At 51.7% G+C, this 19,203-nt stretch overlaps 1 protein-coding gene across 6 annotated transcripts; it reads right to left on the bottom strand.

Moving 5' to 3' along the window:
• Positions 1 to 64: 64 nt before the first annotated feature.
• On the bottom strand, positions 65 to 18,422 carry LOC149852506 (zinc finger protein RFP-like). Of its 6 annotated transcripts, XM_090028549.1 has the most exons (8): positions 17,316 to 17,819; positions 15,899 to 15,955; positions 11,887 to 11,983; positions 10,762 to 10,992; positions 8,311 to 8,494; positions 7,884 to 7,999; positions 7,033 to 7,092; positions 65 to 6,829 (listed from the first exon to the last, which is right to left on the bottom strand). In XM_090028549.1, the coding sequence occupies exons 5-8, from the start codon at positions 8,358 to 8,360 to the stop codon at positions 6,276 to 6,278; spliced, it is 780 nt and encodes a 259-aa protein (XP_089884675.1). In that variant the 5' UTR covers positions 8,361 to 8,494; positions 10,762 to 10,992; positions 11,887 to 11,983; positions 15,899 to 15,955; positions 17,316 to 17,819; the 3' UTR covers positions 65 to 6,275. The 6 variants fall into 6 exon arrangements, with proteins under 6 accessions (XP_089884675.1, XP_089884678.1, XP_089884677.1 ...); XM_090028552.1 differs by lacking the exons at positions 10,762 to 10,992; positions 11,887 to 11,983; XM_090028551.1 differs by lacking the exons at positions 11,887 to 11,983; positions 15,899 to 15,955; positions 17,316 to 17,819 and adding an exon at positions 11,298 to 11,872.
• Between the last annotated feature and the right edge of the window lie 781 nt (positions 18,423 to 19,203).

Raw genomic sequence — 19,203 nt, 5'->3', positions numbered from 1 at the left:
CCAAGAATATCACCTGCCCCTTCTTAGTGGGAGAAGAAGGGCCTAGAAAAACCCCTCAGCCCCTCAGAAATAGTCTGTGCCATGGAGCAAATCCCCGCAGAAACAGTGTGCGCAGAAGAGCAGCCTCCCCAGCAGCAGCCTCTGGCTGCCTGTCACACCTGCCAGTAACTGGGAATGGGAGCAAAGGCACCCCCATTTGTAGGGTATGCTCCCTAGTGAGGTCTCTAGAGTGCCAGGTGAGGGAGCTCCAGGTCGAGGTGAGCAGGCTTCACATGAGCAGGAGATCGACAACTACTACTAGGCTTTTCACCAGAAGAACGAGGAGGAAAGAGCTTGAAAGCACAGCAGCATGAACAAAGAGACCAATCTGGAGTCCCATCCAGGGGTTGCTTGGAAGATGGTCATCTTGGGTCCCAAGGCACACAGCACCAGGCTCACTCCTCCCCTGGATGGGGACCAGAAGCTCTGGAGGAAGGAAGGCAGCCAGCTACCACCCCAAAGAAGAGATGCAGGGTGGTCGTGGTAGACGACTCCTTCCTGAGGGGGACAGAGGGTGTGATCTACCACCCTGAACCACTAACCCACGAGGTCTGCTGCCTCCCAGTGGCTCGTATCTGGGATGTGGCTGAAAGGATTCCTAAACTCGTACAGTCCACCAGCCACTACCCCACACTCGTCATCCATGGGGGCACAAATGACACGGCCAGGAACAATCCTGACTGTGTCATGAGGACCGCAGGGCTCTGGGGGCTGGGCTCAAGGGGTCAGGGGCATGGGTAGTCCTCTCCTGGGTCCTCCGGTTATGGGCCATGGGTACGGAAGGGACAGATGCATAGAAGAAATGAACAAAAGACTCCGGTGCTGGTGCTACCACGAGGGCTTTGGCTTCTTCAACCACAGCACACATTTTGTTGGGAAGGGATGGCAGCCACCGCACATCAAAGGGGAGGAACGCAGCCATGGAACCAGCAAATGGAGAAACAATAAGAAGCATCTGACACCAGCCGAAGGACAGGACTTTCCGCAGCACACCAGGAAGAGTGGGGCCTCCAATGGCAGGCTTAGTTGCCTGTATACAAATGCCAGGAGCATAGGGAACAAGCAGGACTGGAACAACTGGCCTTCCTGCTAATCAATAAGCAATGTGATCTCATAGGGATTACAGTGATCAGGTGGGACTCCACCTATGATTGGCGTTCATAGTTATAGAGGACTACACCTTACATAGGAGGGATCGTATTGGGATGAAGGGTGGTGGAGTTGCTCCCTACATGAAGGAACGGTACACCTCCCTAGAAGCAGAGGCTGGCAATAAAGAAAGGTGACTTGAGACTCTCTGGGTCAAGATAGTGGGAGAGCAGGAGGAAGGGGATTTGACTGTAGGAGTTTACTACAGACCTCTTCAAGATAGGGAGAAAGGAGGACCCAGGGAATTACAGGCCCATCAATTTGACCTGAATCCCTGGTCAAATTCTGGAGAAAATCATCAAAGAATCCCTTGCTGATGGGCTAACAGAAGGTGCTATTCTGAATGATAGGCAACGGGGCTTTGTTGCAGGCAGGTCATGCCTGACCAACTTCATGTCCTTCTACAATCAGGTAACTCGCCGCCTTCATACGGGAAACGAAGTTGATGTCATACTTGTGTCCAGTATACTGTGTACTGTGTCCAGTTCTGGGCGCTGCACTTCAGGAAGGATGTGGAGCAGCTTGAGAGAGTCCAAAGGAGGGCCACACACGATTAGAGGTCTGGAGAGCAGGTCATATGAGGAGAGGCTGAAAGACATGGTTCTGTTCAGCCTGGGGAAGAAAAGACTTATAAGGGACTTGGTGGCAGCCTATGAGTATATTAGGGGTGTACATCAGGGCCTGGGGGAGCATCTGTTCACCAAAGCACCCCAGGGAAACACAAGAAACAATAGACACAAAATTCTTGAAGATCACTTCAGATTGGACATAAGGAAAAACTTCTTTTATGATTCGCGTGTCGAGGGTCTGGAACAGACTCCCCCCAGGGGTGGTACAATCACTCACCCTGGCAATCTTCAAAAAGCTTCTTGATGCCCACCTTTCTGGGGTCATCTGACCCCACCAGTCTTTCCTGCCCAAGTGCAGGGGGGCTGGACCTGATGATCTTGCACGGTCTCTTCCAGCTGCTATGAATCTATGAAAAACAGGGCCACTTCATCCCCCCTGTTGTGGTGGAAGACAAGCAAGTCCTGGATTCCCAGGTCCCCCTGTGTTGTAGTGCTGATATCAATGTAGGGAAGGAGGAAACCTTTTGTTAGTGCAAGCATCCATTGCAACCTGGCCCCAAGAGCAGGCACCACTCCCTCCCCGCTGGAGTGGCCAGCTCCTATACTCAGCCTTGCTGCTAATCCTCAACCCTACTGCCAGGAGGCGAACTGCACATGCAGTGGAGGCTGGCACTGTGGAAGGAACATGCAGCACAGAGCAGCTTGTTAGCATTAATCCCCCATGCGGGATCGGATTTAGGCAGGAAACTTTGACCCAAGGACAGTGCTGGGAGTGATGTGCTACAGATCCCACCCGGAGCACAAATCCCTTCAGGCCTGGACCTCAGCTTTCTGGCTCTGGGCAAGTCTAGTGCAGGAGGAGTGAAATATCAATGTAACTAGCACCCTGACCAGACCTTACAGCTAGTAAAGAACCCGCAAGCCCTTGGCTTCCCTAGGCTTACAAAAACAGGTGTGCCCTCCCTGTATGAGCAGAGAAGCCTGCTGCTGCCAGTTGCCATGAAATCAGTTATCTCGCTAGCACCCTGACCAGATCCGACCTTGAGCAGAAAAAGTGTCTTGGGGAAATATCGAGAAAAGGAACGCCAATGAGGTGCAGTTAGCACGAACATCGTGTGCCCGCAGGGCACGTTGCAATGGTAGCGAGCGACTACAGCCCTCTGCAATACTTGTGTTGTCAATTCACTATGAATTGGCACATACCCTCCTGAGTTCCCTCTGAGGTAGGTAGTGAGTTGGACCTGGGGAACTTTGGCAAAAAGTGCTGGGAGTCGTGTGCTACAGATAACCCTGAGACTGTGAAAAATCCCTTCGGACCCAGCCCTCAGCTTTCTGGCTCTGGACAAGTCTAGCGCGGGAAGGAGACCGTGACAAACCCTCGAGTGGCCTAGGGGTTATCTACAGGACACAGACCTCTACCCAGTGTCCTGCTGTACCTTGAGACTGACACTGGGTCTTGCTCATGGGAGACTCTTCTCTGCTTAGCAAGACTCAATCTGACCAGCTCCCTGATCAGACCTTACAGCTCAGTGGAGAACCAAGAAGCTCTTGGCTTCCCTTGGCTTGAAAAAATAGGTGTGCCATCTCTATACCAGCGATGAAGCCTGCTGCTGCTAGCTGCCACAAAATCAGTTATCACAGGACAAACTGTAAGTTCAGAATAGGTTTACTGCATAAGACAGAAAAGCACAGGACAAAGATTTCACTTGCAGACAGGCAAACAGAAAGCAAACCGAAACACCGCACCGCTGCCTTCTACCTTGAAACAGCTTCCAGGTGCCTTCCCTGTTTCAGTCAACAACTGGCCCTCTAGCCTCTTGGCCCCGGAGGTCTTGGGCAGCAACCAAGAAAAAAGCCTCTGCAAGGTGTACGGCAGAGGTGGACAAGTGGGATGAAGAGCCTACTACCTGGAGGTCTTGGCCAGCAACCAAGAAGAAAGCCCCCGCAATTCAGAAAAGAAACTCAAGCCCAAGCTTCCTTTGTGGAAGGCCCCCCCTGCGCCCTGAGCCCTCTGCCATTGCAGTGGTCATAGCTCCCGAGCACAGCTGCAGCAATGAATGAAATGCGTCTGCAGAACTTGTCCAGCTCGTGCTGATGCAAGAGGTAGGGAGGGTTTTCCCCAACAAGAAGCTTTTTCCCAGTCAGAAGACATGTACCCCAGTCCAAATTTGCTGGGACATGGCCAGTAACCAGGAGGAGGGCAAGAAGACTATATGAAAAGGGCCTGCAGAACTTGTGCAAATCGAGCTGGTGCTCGGGCCAAAGCCAACAAAGAAGCTCAGCTTCTGCCACTGCAGAGGTTATAGCTCAGGTATACAGCTTCCTTTGTGGCCAGCAACAATTCCAAAGTTGCAAGGGTACAGCAGAGAGATGTAAGACAGAGGGGAGCAAGTGGGGCAAAGAGCCCGCAGGCCTGGGCCTACTACCAAGACCCTGGGAGGGAATTTGCCAGAGGTCTTTGCCAGCAACCAAGAAAAAACTTCCGCTTTTGTGGCCAGCAGCAACCCTCTAATTACAATTCCATAATATGCTCATTAGCAAACAGGGCCAGCAACCAGGAGGAGGGATGGAATAAAATGAAATGGATTTGCAGAACTTGTGCAACTCTTACCATACACAAGCTGATGCTCGGGCCAAAGCCTGCAAGAAAGCCTCCGCAATTCAAGTAGTATACAGAAGAGAAGCCTCAGCAGTACTTGTAGCCAGCAACCGGGAGGAGGAAGTAATACAAGTTCAGTAAGGGTAGTATGTAAAGCAAAAGGGTATATATCTCTTCTGTACGGGGATAAAGGGACCGAGGGAGGAGCTTGAACCAGGAGGTGGGCATTTCCTTCCCCCCAACTGCCCTTCTATGGGGAAAGAGGCAGGGAGGGCGCATAATCGCCTGCCTTATGCTCACTATCTGCTTTCTCATCATAAGGAATCAAATATAAGTCTATATAACATAAGTCTATATCATATATTGGCTATATATATATATACACACACATATACATATACACGGTGGAGGTGCAGGATGTGTGTAGGGTGATAAGGCAGATCTACCTGCTTAGAAATGCTGTAATAAGGAATTGAACTGTTACAATTATTATTGACCATTAATAAATCAGCATTAACATTACTATTACTACAAACTCTTATTAATATATTACTATTGGAATTAATAATATTATTGACTCCTATTATTCATATTACCTGTTATTACATTATAAGTCTATGTAAGTCAGGATGAAAGTCAACTATAATTATAATGCATAATAGTTCAGTTCTTGAGGGAATCCTGAAGTAAATGTTGTCATCCTCCTCATCTTCTCTTTCTTCCTTTCTCTTTCTGCCTCTTGTCAAGAACAGGATGTGGCTGTGGCATGACGTGCTGACTGAGACCCTGTGGCTATGGGGACTGCAAGCAAGTGGCTGAAGGCTTACAAGGGACTAAGCCCCAGGATGAGAGGTATTTTGCTTCTGCTGCTAGTGTGCTCAGAGTTTTTGCTCTAGCCAGTGGGCTTATTCTTTTGTGGTGGTTACCAACAGTGGACCAGATATGGACCAATAGGGGAAATGTGGAGGTCTCATGAAGCATGAGCCTGCCAGGGACAGGACACAAGCTGCTGCAGCCTGAGAGGGTGAGAACCAGGGCCAGAGGCCCAGCTGGAGAGATGGCGAGAGAGAGAGATAGCGAGCCAGAGACAGGGCCGGGGCCCAGCACCTTAGAGGAGCAAGAGCAAAGCCCTAGAGGGATCAGATCACAGCCCTAATGGGGCAAGACTAAAGCACAAGATGGGTGGAGGTTGATAAAGGCAAAGAAGCCTGAGCCCAAGAGTTGCAAAGAGTGATTAGACATAAGGGGCCTGAACAGAGTTATAAAGGTAAAGAGGCTTGAGCCTAAAATGTAGCAGAGAACAATAAAAGTTTAAGAGACCAAAAGAGACTGGAGGCAAGTCTCCACTAATAAATAAGGGGTAACACCTGTGAGCTTGTAGTGGGGGATGGAGGCTGTGAACAGCCCATAAGGCATTTGGTGTTCTGGGAGACACGTACAGGTCAGGAGGGCCCACTTAACATAAAGGATGTAGTAAGATCATAGGGGTTTATAGAGAAACCGTGAACAGGTATCCAGACCAGGGCTCACTCTAGGATCCTTGGGGGCAGCTTTCCTGTTCCCACATCAGTTCTTCTAACAAAGGTGTGGCAGGTGAAAAAAAGAGAGGGCACTCTAAAGCTGGAGCAGAACAGGAGCCATGTGGCCACCAGGACATGTCATGGCTGTCCTTGGAGCCCAAGTCCTGTTACACCTTGGGACCCTGCAGCAGTGGCAGGGGCTGATGTGTACAGACACAGCTTGGGTTTGTTGTAAGAGGAGAGAAATCACCTAGGTCCAAGAGAAGGAGCGAGATCACCTAGGTCCAAGAAGGGGGAGAGGGCTGAGTTGAGGGGGGTCCTCCATGGTCAGAGAGACGAGTTAGAACAAAGCCAGAGACACCCATGTGATCATCTGCTGGGCAACATCTAATGCCTGGCTCAGGGGCGCAGTCTGAGTTGGCCTGAATCAAAATTGGAGCGTAACATAGGCTGGAGGCGGAGGCAGAACCAAGGCCGGATTCTGTCCCCAGTGAATGAGGCCGGTGGGAAAGTGAAAATTGGGGTCTCGGTATCAGCATCAAAAAATGACACCAGTCCCTCTGCATAGTGCAGACATACCCGCACCCTGCTTGGCTCCTGGGGCAGGTGCACACAGGTGGGAGCAGATGCAGTAAGAACCTGGATTTGATTCCCCCACCAGTGCAGCACACCCCAAAACCCCTCCTTGGGGCTTATCTTGATCTCTCCCTTCCTCCTTACAGTGTCTCTGGCAACGTCCAGGCCCCAGCCATTCCCCTCGTCCACATCCATCTTGACCTCATGGTAGTGTCTCCCCCAGCTTAATTCTTCACAGCCCAGCACAAAGGACTCAAAGTCAAATCTCTCAGGATTGTCAGGCAGGTGCTGCCTTCTGCCTGCCAATGTCACACTTCTCCCATCTGCAGACAGGATGAGTTTGGGATGAGCTGTGTCTGGATCCAGAGTCACCATCACTGGAAGAGAGAATTGCAGCATCAGGACTGAGCCCAGACCTGGGGCAGATGAGGCCATTCCTCCCCCTCCCCAGCAGCCCCGTCCTGCCTGGGCCCATCCTGGGCCCCAGGAGCTGCCTCTGCCCTGGGCCCTGGAGGCTGAGCACAGACAGCCCCGCAGCTGGGAATTTGCTGCGACTCAGGACAACCCCACAAGAGCTTACCTTTGGTGTATGGCTGTGGTACATCCCCACTTCTCTTCTCCTGGACAGATGGCAGAATGTCTGGAGGGGAAAGGGGCACAGACATGACACTTCCTGCTGTTGGGCTGGTAAGGACATTGCAGCCTAGGTCCCACCTCTTTGACCCAAATGCCTCAGGCTGAGCAGAGATGCTGGGGTGGCTCCATCTCCACCCCAGGTACCAGCACCTGCAGCTGTTGTAACTTCAGAAGCTGCCTCTGCATCTCTCTGCCCCTCGACCATGGCACCATCTCTGCCTGGAGGTGATGTCCTGCTTTTGCAGGGGAGCAGAACATAAAAAGTATAGCTTCCCCCTATCTGACTAGCCTGCCCCTCCCTACTTCAGCCCTCCCAGTGCCTGCTACTGTTGTGGGGAGGGAGAAATGGGAAGGGAGATTTCTCCTTTCACTACAGCCCACTGCAGACAAACTAGCTGGCTCAACATTTCTGAAGAAGCCTTGGATTTGGAGTCTCTATTTTGGATGCCAACCACTGAGCAACCAAGCCCTGGCACTCAGAGGAGCTGGGCTCCTGCAGGTCCCACCGACTCCTTGAGCAGCTGCGAGTGACAGGGCCCAGAGCACAGCCCCTGCCTGGCTCTGTCTTGGGGAAAGAATGAGAATTATCTGCCTACACGGGGGCCTTAATACTTTCTGATGTCACAGGGTGCACGAACGTACCACATTAATGCCTGGACTCTCTGACCTCCACTCAGTTTGTGGGCTCTGTGCCGTTTGTAAATAACTTGGTTTTCAGCCAGTAGACCAGAGCCCATCTCCCCCCATGGCCACAGACCCCCCTCTCTGCGCCCCCTCCCCATCCCTTCTCCGTACCTTTGAACTTCCTCACAGTCTCTGTCAGAGCACAGGTTTGCTGGAAGAAATCCCGGAGTCTCCTTTCCAGCTCAAAAGAAGTTGGCACTGGCTGTGGGATCTCCCCTCTTTCATACCTGGGAAAACCCATCTCAGGTGAGTGAATGAACTAGCAGACCTCAGCACCGTTCGCTGCTCAGCCCTGCTCCACAGAGGTGCAGCACAGGCAGTGGCAGTGCGACCGCCCCTCGCACTGGCCCATTCAGATGTTTCCCCCCAACCCTTGGTCACCGCTGACCTGGGCAGAATTGTGACTGATGACCTGGCAAAGAATGGCCCATATTCCACACTGAGGGCCCAGAGGCAGCCAGACATCAAGGGAAGAGACATCCCTTGAAGAGGTTTTTGGTTAAAAATGGTCTGTCTGACAGGACGGACGACCCCTCACCTTTGGAGAAATGCTCCTCTCAGGATTAAGTTAACTGGAGAAATTTGCATCCTGCCGCACCAACTGCACCGCTGAGCCCTGGGGAGGCACAAGTCTGCTATGCTCTGCAGCTGCTTCCCAGCATCAGCCCAAGTGAGGAGGAATGAAGTGGAGCCATGTACCTGCTCAGGGTCTTTCTAATATCCTAGGAGGCAAAGAGAGACAATGTGATTTGCCCATGTTACATCCTGGGGATCTTAGGGAGGCATTTGGAAACAAGCACATAAAGAAGCACTATGTAGCCTCAAGGGCTAATGATTGGCTGAGCTGCTGAAGCTTTTCCATCCGTCATGTTTGTGTCTGTAATTTTTCGGAGATTAAGAACTCTTATGGCTGTGATGCATGAACAACAGCATTGGGCAAAATCCGGCCTGTGGGCAGGATCCATCCCAGCAAATGATTGTATCTGGCCTTTGACTTCTCTCGCAGCACTCCACATGGGTCCAAACCCCACCTAGGGCACTTAATGCTGTGCTCCTGTCTGCACTCACCACTCCAGCCCTGGCCAGTGAGCACAACTTCAAATGGGCCTGGTCGTGGTGTGACTGCAGCTGCCTGGGTGTTGATGGGCTTTACTTGCCTCCAGTAGAGGCTTCTCCTCCTGCTTCTACCCGTTTCGCCCTTCTGGACGGGGAGGAAGCTTCAGCCAGGTGACTCCTGCTCCAGCACACTGGGCTCTGGCTCCAGCTCCTGGCCACCCACTCTTCCACCCTCAGGTGGCTGCTCAGTGCACCGGGTGGGCAGAGTCGGTGCAAAGCAGCCAGGAGCTGAAGCCAGACCCCTACGTGCTGAGGCAGGAGCTGACCAGCAGCAGCTTCCTCCCCATCCAAATGGCCACAGCACGGGTAGGAGGAGGAGGTGCAGTAAATGAGGGCAGCTGCACCAAAAGCATCCCCACCAGTAAGCTGTGCAACTGTGGGTGTGGGTAGGAGCACTGCATGGGCTTCCTCGTGTGGGGCTTTGCTGCACATATCACCTGTCTTTTGTTTCCTTGCCCCCATCCCTAGCCAGCTCCCAGGAACCCCCCCCCACACACACACACATACTCCCACATTCCCACCTACAGCGCAGGGACACAACAGGGAGTAGTTCACAGCTCTGCCCTGGGCCCAAACCCTGCACGTCCCTGTCCACAGAACCAGGGCTTTGCCCCAGCCCTGACCCCACACTGGCCCTGTCTCATAATCCTGGGGTCCCCACGGAGACCCCCTGGTACCCATAGGTGGGCAGGGGGAGATCTGCATCCAGGAATGGGGCCAAAATCTTGAGGCGATGACAATGCTGGTCCAGAGCCCAGGGAAGAGCCACAATCCACTCCCTGCATTACTCTGCCTGCAGAACTTGTGCCCGTCAGAGGGATGTGCAGGCAGCTGACCATGGCTCTACCCAGGGCTCCCACACCACGCCGCCACCGCCCCACAACCCCACCCCTGGGCCCAGCCTCAACCACCCGTTGCAATCCTGAACACATCCCGCCCGTTGCTCCATCCTGCAGGGGGAGTTTTGGTGAGTTGTTCTATGGGGGGAGGAAGGTGCTGACCTGAGCCACAACAGCTCATCAAAAGTCCTTATGTGGCCCACGGTGTGACAGCTGAAAATCATGTCTGTGTGATAAAGGTGCTTGCTGAAGGCTCTATGAAGATTAGACCAAGTGTTTTTCTGTATTTGTTCAGATATTAAGCTACATGCTGTTCCTAAGAGCCTAATAAAAGTCAAAGATGTAGTAAAGCCTTGTATAAAGTAAGGCTGAAAATTTAGCAAAGCCTTGAAGTAGTAAGGCCCTGTGGCATAGTTAAAATTAACCTTATCAAAAGAATGCAAGGCTTGTACTGCTATTGGTCAGTCTAAGGACAGTTGAAATAAAAGAATCTGAATGGGTGTAAGTTATCAGCATAGTTCAGAAGTTATAAATTGGCTGGCACATCTGGGAGTCATTTAGAAGGAAGATACAGCTTTGTGAAAGGGACTAATTAGCTGCTGGCCTGGATCAGTGGGCCCATGGATCTCAAAGAGCCCCAGGACTGAATGCCAGGGTCCTTTCTGGTACCTCTCAGACAGCGCTGATCAGGGATGCCTGACTTCGCTGACCTTTGCAGAAGAGAAACTTGTTGTACATCAGGCATCAGAGGGGACTGCCAATAAGTTGCCGACGTGAATTATTATCAGCTATCTGTTGTTTTGTTATCTGTGTGTAGTTATGTTTTTGTTAAGTCAATAAACCTTTCTTACCTTTCTACCCGTGACCATACCCTCAATCCCGAACCCTCCGCTGGTAGCTGGGACACACAGACCAAAATCATTTCCCACCCCTGACATACTGGGTCACCCTGTGGTTTCTAACTGCTGGACTTCAGGAGTCAGCAGACTCCCTTCCCAGTACAAGGCTCTGTGCTGGAGACAGCCCAGTCTCACCTGCAGGAACTCACTGTCTGGCTGCTCGAACTTGCTCTCCATCTCACAAATCAGCAAATTGAGATGGGAAATCTCCTCAGACAGTTTGGTTCCCTTTTCTTTCTGCATATTCGCAACCTCCTTCTCCAGCTGTCCCAGCTGGGCAAGCAGGAGTTGCTCTTGTTCCTGTAGTAGCTGGCGTAGTTGATGAAACTTGGACAAAATCTTCTGTTCCTCAGCTCTTGTCCATTTCTGTAAAACGACAACACTTAAGTGACACCAGCACAGGCCCGAGTGTACAGATGGCAGATTCTTGGCAAAGCCCAAGGCACCAGGATGATATCCTTCCCCCTGGCTGATATGCAGTAATAGTATTTGACCCTAATATGTTTTAAGGGGAGGTGGCCATGCTGGGTAAGATCAGTCAAAGGTTTGGAGTGAGGCACTGTCACTATGCTGATGGTGCCTGTGGGCCAAATCTAGGGCTGTGGGCCAGATCACACCCAACTCTGTCCCTCTTTTTCATCTAAACCAGGCACTTTAGTCTTGGTCCTTACCCAGGAGCTGGCAACAGCTGGGGACTGGACGCAGGAGAAGCAATTGAAGATGAATCCAGAGAAGACAGAGGTGATGATGGTTGGCAGCCCTCCTGGTTTGTGGTGAATAATGAAACCTCTCATTGATGGGGGTGACTAGAGGCCAACACCATCTGGTCTGGATCTGGCAATTGTCATCCACATCCTTGTAACCTCAGGCACAGACTGCAGAAATGTGCTTTCTATTAGCCTGCACTTGAGCCCCATCCAGAAGCTGCAGCTGGTGCAGAACAAGGCAGCCTCCTCTGTGAGAGAGGCGGGTTGTCAGGAGCACGTTGCTCCAGTGCTCCAGAGTCTGCTCTCCACTATGTTTCTAGATGCAAAACATGATGCTGGTTTTGACTTCAGGGCCAAACTCAAAGCCTCGCATACTTCAGGCACCCGCTTCTTCCCTTGAGTCCCACTATGATCCCTAATATCAGGCAAGAGCAGCTTCTTGCAACAACCGCATATACACAAAGCTTCTTTGGTGAAATCATGTAGGAGATGGCGCTGGGTAAATGCTCCTCAGCCCTGGAAATCCCTCCCATTGTGGTCCCAAGACACCTACCAGATACTCCTGGGTTTTTCTTTCTCCAGACTGTTTCAGTTCCAAGAGGTTTTCTTCTCCTTTCCCTCAGAGTCTTCAAATGGCCCTGAAGTTTTTCCTAAAGCAACAGAAAGGATTTGAGCCATTTTATGTTGATGAGCAGGAGGAGGGGGATGCATGTGCTGATTTCAGTGGTTTGGTTTGAGGGGTGCTAATGAAGAGATTTTTTTGGTTATCCAAATGCCAAGACTCTACAGTTCCTTGCAGATCCAAATATGCCCATGACACTGGAGATACTTGCAAAGTGCAATCAATTTCTGAAGCTGAGGACAAAATTTCATGCCACAGACATCTTTTTTTGGGCCTGGTCCTCAACTGAATTCACAGAGAGGGAAACAGACATCCCAGAGTGAGACTCTTGAAGGTTTGTTTCTGGTACTATAGAGCTGACACGGCCTGAGGGGTTCAGCCTTAGAGCCTCTGGTAACTGTGCTGCCTGGACAGAGGGAGCGTAATGAGAGAACAACTCCATTAGCATAGCTGATGTGTGAAGAATGGTAGGGTTCACTCCAATGATGCTCTGAACTCTGCTGAGAGGCAGGGTAGATATGCACCTTCACAAACTAAGGAAATAAGGTATGATTATAGAGCACAAGATTTTGTGAACTCAGGTGCACTTCAAGAGATGCTATGAAAGGACTGCAGAAGGCACAGAATATGAAGGAGAGAGAAAACAGAAAAAAAGAGATAAGCTGGGGTTGGGGAAAGAGAAAGACAGAGAAAAGGGGAAGGGGCAGTGCTAAGAGAAAGAAAACAAAGGCCATTTCTTTCTACTCCTGTATGAAAAGGCCACCTTTCTACTCCTGTTAATGCAGCAAGAGGATTGTAACAAGGTACATGGCTCAGGGGCTGAAGCCCAACTGCAGGGGTTAGAGGGAACAGGTGCCTGCCTGGAAGCTCTGGGCCAGCTGGCAAGGATGACTGTCCGGCCATTAGGTAGTTAAAATTCCCCAGGATGGTGGCTGAGAGGGAGAGGAGGAAGAGGATGTGCTGATGATGGCTGTTACACTGATGGAAAAGCACAGAGCCTGGGTTTCAGAGCTGTAGCATAGCGTAGTTGAGCTGTAGCGTAGTTAAGTTAAAAGTTCCTGAGTGGCTGAGACAAGGAGGAGGAGGTACCAGCGATAGCAGCAGTGTTGTGGCAGCAGCTGGTACACTGAGGGAAAAGCACAGAGCCTGGTTTTCCTCTCCCTGTAGGTCTGAGGAAAGACCAGAAGTTTTACTTTTCTTTGTTGTTTACACATGTGTTTATGTTGTTCCTTGCTCTCTTTGCCATGGGGACAAGCTGCCTACATGTAAAATAAAGGGACAGGAAGCTAGAATGAAAATCCGAGCAGTCGCAAAGCTTTCTCTTGTGCGTGGATGACCTCTACCTGACTCAAGAAGTCTATGGGCCAACGAGAGGCAAAGCACTGCTCGACCTGGTACTGGCTACGGGGGACGACCTAATCGGCAACCTAGTGATCGATGGGAAGCTGGGTGACAGCGACCACGAGCTGATCACTTTCAGCATCCACCGTAAAGCTGGCAAGTCAGTCAGCAACACAGAAGTCTTTGACTTCAGAAAAGCTGACTTTGACAAGCTCAGGAGGCTTGTCGGTCAGGCCCTCAGGGACCATGACCCCAGGGAGGTGGGAGTTCAAGAAGAGTGGTTGCTCCTCAAGGAAGCGATCCTCAATGCACAAGCTAAATCTATTCCAACACAGAGGAAAGGCAGCAAGAAGGCACAGCAGCCCTCCTGGCTCTCCAGGGACCTAGCGGACCTCCTGCGGCTAAAAAGAAAAGCCTACAAAGGATGGAGGATGGGATTCACCTCCAAGGAGAATTATTCTGCGCTGGTCCGGTCCTGCAGCGAGCAAACCAGGAAAGCCAAGGCTGCAACTGAACTCCAACTAGCTTCAAGCATCAAGGACAACAAAAAGTCCATTTTCAGATATGTGGGGAGCTGGAGGAAAAGCAAGGGCAATGCTGGACCCCTGCTAAACCAGATGGGGCAACTGACAACTGATGCCCAGGAAAAAGCCAACCTATTAAATAGGTACTTTGTGTCAGTCTTTCATCAGTCCCATGGGACGCCCATGCCTGCTATGGGACAGGGAGATACGGGTGATGGGGATCCCCTACCCTCCATAAATGCTGACCTCGTGAAGGAACACCTTGAGAAGCTGGATACCTTCAAGTCAGCTGGCCCTGACAATCTGCACCCCAGGGTACACAAGGAGCTGGCGAGCGTCATAGCCCAGCCCCTGGCACGGATCTTTGAAAACTCCTGGCGCTCTGGTGTAGTGCCTGAAGACTGGAAGAAGGCCAATGTGGTGCCGATCTTCAAGAAAGGGAGGAGAGTGGATCCGGCTAACTACAGGCCCATTAGCCTGACTTCTATCCTGGGGAAGATCTTAGAAAAGTTTATTAAGGAGGCCATACTTGAGGGACTGGCCCAGGCTAACATCCTAAGGGATAGCCAGCATGGGTTTGTTGCGGGTAGGTCTTGTTTGACCAATCTCATTTCCTTCTATGACCAGGTGACCTATCACCTGGATAAGGGAGAAGAGATTGATGTCCTATATCTTGACTTCAAAAAAGCTTTTGATCTGGTATCCCATGGTCATCTCTTGGCCAAACTGGCCAGTTGTGGCCTTGGCTCCACCACAATCCGCTGGCTGGGAAATTGGCTTCGTGGTCGGACCCAGAGGGTTGTAATCAATGGCAGTCACTCATCGTGGTGCCCTGTGACCAGTGGGGTCCCTCAAGGCTCTGTCCTGGGACCCATACTGTTCAACATCTTCATTAATGATGTGGACATTGGAGTCGGGAGTGGACTGGCCAAGTTCGCTGATGACACCAAACTTTGGGGCAAAGCATCCACGCCAGAAGATAGGCAGGTGATCCAGGCTGACCTGGACAAGCTCAGCAAATGGGCAGACGAGAACCTCATGGTGTTTAACACCGAAAATGCAAGGTTCTCCACCTTGGGAGGAAAAACCTGCAGCATCCTTATAGGCTCGGCAGTGCTACGTTGGATAGCACTACAGAAGAAAGAGACTTGGGGGTCATCATTGACCACAAGATGAACATGAGCCTCCAACGCGATGCTGCGGCTAGTAAAGCGACCAAAACGCTGGCTTGCATCCATAGATGCTTCTCGAGCAAATCCCGGGACGTCATTCTCCCCTTGTACTCGGCCTTGGTGAGGCCGCAGCTGGAGTACTGTGCCCGGTTTTGGGCTCCACAATTCAAAAAGGATGTGGAGAAGCTTGAGAGAGTCCAGAGGAGAGCCACGCGCATGATCAGAGGTCAGGAAAACGGATCTTACGATGACAGGCTGAGAGCTATGGGACTCTTTAGCCTGGAAAAGTGCAGGCTCAGGGGTGATCTGATGGCCACCTATAAGTTTATCAGGGGTGACCACCAGGATCTGGGGGAACGTTTGTTCACCAGAGCGCCCCAAGGGATGACGAGGTCGAACGGTCACAAACTCCTGCAAGACCGTTTCAGGCTGGACATAAGGAAGAATTTCTTTACTGTCCGAGCCCCCAAGGTCTGGAATAGTCTGCCAGCGGAGGTGATTCAAGCACCTACATTGAACACCTTCAAGAGCAAATTGGATGCTTATCTTGCTGGGATCCTATGACCCCAGCTGACTTCCTGCCCTTTGGGCAGGGGGCTGGACTCGATCTCCCGAGGTCCCTAATGTCTATGAAATCTATGAAATCTTTGTGAGGAAGCTGGCTCCTGGGTCAGGATAAAGGAGGGACAGCCCACTCCAAGGATGCTGTTGGTTTTTTGCCACAAGAATACATGATTGGCTCATAAGCAGTTTATGATCCACTCTAACCCCCTGGTACTTTGCAGTACTGCAGCCTGGCCAGTTGCTCCCCAGCCTGAATCTGTGCATGCAATGATTACGTCCCAAGACCAAGACTGCCCTTTTCTTCTTGAATTTGATCAAATTAAATTAAAACAGTGTGCCAACCTTTTGAGTCGTAACGGGGGCCACATCTGCTGGTCCTTCCTCTGCTGGATAAGTTCACTGTCATGACATTTAAGAACAATATCATTAATTAGTATATGTGATCTGATCTTCTCCCCAGCAGGAGCTGCGCTGAACGTAGGCAATTCTAAAAGGGAGTAACAGGACATTATGGATTTACTGCTTGTTTCCTTTTTTCCCCCTCTTTGATAGTTTCATAGTTGCTAGGTTCAGGAGGGACCTGAACAGATCATCTAGCCTCACCCCCTGCCACAGGCAGGAATGAATGCTGGGTTCACAAGATCCCTAACAGGTGATCATCCAACCTCCTCTTGATTTTGCCCAAGGTAGGGGCAAGGACCACTTCCCTGGGAAGTTGGTTCCAGATTCTGGCCACCCAAAGTGTAAAATATTGCCTCCTGATCTCTAACCTAAACCTATTCTCCATCAGCTTATTACTATTGTTCCTCATCACCCCAGGCGGTGCTGGGGAGAAAAGAGCTCTTCCTATTTGCTGTTGATCTCCCCTGATGAGTTTGTAGGCAGGCACCAGGTCCCCCCTCAGCCCCCTCTTGCTGAGGCTGAACAGGTTCAGGTCCCGTAGCCTCTTCTTGTAGGGCCTGCCCTACTGCCCCTGATCATGCAAGTGGCCTCCTCTGGACCCTCTCCATGCTGTCGACATCCCTGTTGAAGTGCGGCGCCCAGAACTGGATGGTCCTCCAGCTGCGGCCTGACCAGTGTCGCATAGAGGGGGAGTAGCACCTCTCTGGACCAACTCGAGATGCATCTGTGGATGCATGACAGGGTATGGCACTGGTGAGGCCCCACATTTCTGGAAAGATGTAGACAGATCAGAAAGAGTCCAGCAGAGATTAGGAGGAACTTTCTGACCATGAAGGTGGTTAAGCATTGCAATCGGCCACCTAGAGAAGTTGTCAGATTGGAACACCTGGAAATTGCCAAGAGCAGGTTAGACAGGCAACTGGCTGGGATGCTTTAGTTAGGTCTGATTCTGCCCTGACCTAGGGACAGGATAAGATGACCTCATGAGGTCCCTCCCAGTCCTACTGTCACATTATCCCATGGCTTTCCATAACGTAATCCAAGAAGAAATCCATGAAGGAATCACACTCTACTACTTGGGCCCTACTGAGTACCACTGAGGAACAACTGCCTCCAAAATCTTATGTAGACCACGCAGACCAAGGGAATAGGGTTTAGCAAAAGCTAAAGGTACCCAAAACGCCTGGACAAAGTGACAGCCAAGAGTGACTTTCTAGTACCCAACTAGATGATTGTTTGTTAACCCCCGAGGCACTGCAGAAATCACCAAGTAACAAGAAAGCAACTCGGAGGCAACTGAAGGGCTAAGGCTGAGAAGAGAGGGAGATCAAACACCCTGAAAGACTCATTTACCTACCTCAAGGCAGAAAGGCTTGGAAAAAGTGAGTGGTAAACTCCCCCCAGCGAGATGTGATGTGCTAGTAATCGCTCCTCTGAGAACGCTGCCAGGCTGAGAATACGGATCGTGGAATTTGCTATCCGGGATGGCTTATTTAGGAGGGAAGGGGCACTGATATGCAAGATGAGGCTTCAGAGGCAGTCCCGTGTAACGGAGCGTGTGAGTGTGGAGCTGAGAGGTGACCGCTGGGCACCAGGGAAGGGGAAGGGGCCAGTTTGAACCAATGTCCCAGGACTGTTACGAAGAGGTTTTGTGTCTCACATTTAAGAGCTGTTTTTGTCCAAGGAACCCCTAGAGATCTCCACACACCCAACTGCATCTTGTAGTCTGTTCCCTACAAGGGAGGTTCCCCATAGCTGGTCACACCAGCAGCTAAGACAGAAATGATCTGTGGAAAGAAGTGTGGGAAGAAATGATCCTGCAATTAAATCTAAAGCTGGTGCACATTAGTCAAACAGCGGTTCCTACCTTGTACTCCTCAACAGCCTCCTCTAGGGGAACCACGTTGTAAGCTCGGTGCACCCGGGATCGGTCGCACACCACACAGATGGGGATTTCATCATCTTGGCAGAACAGTTTCAGAGCCTCCCCGTGCTCCCCACATGCTCGCTGCCCTCCGGCTGCCTCCACTGGCCGCACGCTCAGGCCCTTCACCAGTTCTACCAAATTGCCCAGCTGCCTGTTTGGGCCCAGGGTCCCCTGGGGAAAGGTCTGTCTGCACTGGGGGCAGGTGACGTCTGTCTCAGCCCCCTCCCAGCACTGGGTGGTGCAGGCTCGGCAGAAGTTGTGCCCGCAGCCCACGACCATCACCAGATCCCTGAAGAAGTCCAGGCAGATGGAGCAGGTCGCTTCATCCCGGAGGTTTTCTACAGAGCTCTCAGCGGCCATGGCTGGGAGCAGGGAGGGGACAGGGCTGGTTTCACTTCCCGGACTAGCAGCAGTGTCTGCGTTTCCCTTCCTGGAAATGACACCGAGTGCAGGCTGACCCGGCAGGAGTCCACACAGGCTTCTAGGTTTTGCATCTGTTCCAGTTTCCAGACATGTCCTGTTTTTGGCATCCTCAGATCTCTGTCTGGGATTCTGGCAGCTCAGCTGGGGGGCTGGCGGGGGGGGGGGGGGGTTCACAGAGGAAATGCCCGCAGGGTCCTAGCACCTACCAAGTTCACTGTAGTTTTTTTTCAGTCTCAGCAGAGAAGTGTCCTAGCCAGAGGCAGATTAAGATTTATAGAGACCCTGGGCAAACGCAAAGTTGAGGGCCCCTTCTCAAGGTGGACTGATAAACTAGTCTCATATCAGATTGGCACTGATAAAAGAAATATTAACATTATCAACTTTCAGCTTTTCTAGGCCCACGAAGCCAATTAATGTCACTGATATATGCCACACGTACGGCCAGGAACGCAGCCGGGCAGCCTGGAGAGCAACATCTGCCAGTTACTCTGAGAGGTCGGGGGGGAAGGGGCATGCGGGGGACAGATAGAGGCCCCCATGGTCAGGGAGGGAGGGGGGCTGGGGCAGTTGCTGCCCAGCCAGGGTGGTGAATACTACCCTGGGCCGGGAGTGGGATGGAGCCATGGGCGGCTCATCCAGAGCAGGATGGGTGGAGCAGGAGTGGCTCCCCGCTGCTGTGCAGACCCCTGGGGGAGGCATGGGGGCGATGTGCACCCCCAGATTTGTGCGCAGGGTGAAAGCAGGCTGCCTGCTGCAGGCTGGGCTGTGCCAATCTCGTACCATCGGGGGCTGGGCTCAGAGCGGGCAGGGGTGGCACTGGCAGGGGTGGCAACAGGGGGCCATAAGAAATTTTGGGGTAACTGTAGCCCCCCAAGACTCCCCTACCACTGCCACT

This window comes from Crocodylus siamensis, chromosome 15 (genome assembly GCF_052110815.1).
Source record: "Crocodylus siamensis isolate JL-2025a chromosome 15, ASM5211081v1, whole genome shotgun sequence".
Classification (NCBI taxonomy): Eukaryota; Metazoa; Chordata; order Crocodylia; family Crocodylidae; genus Crocodylus; species Crocodylus siamensis.
This window is presented reverse-complemented; position numbering and strand designations above follow the sequence as displayed.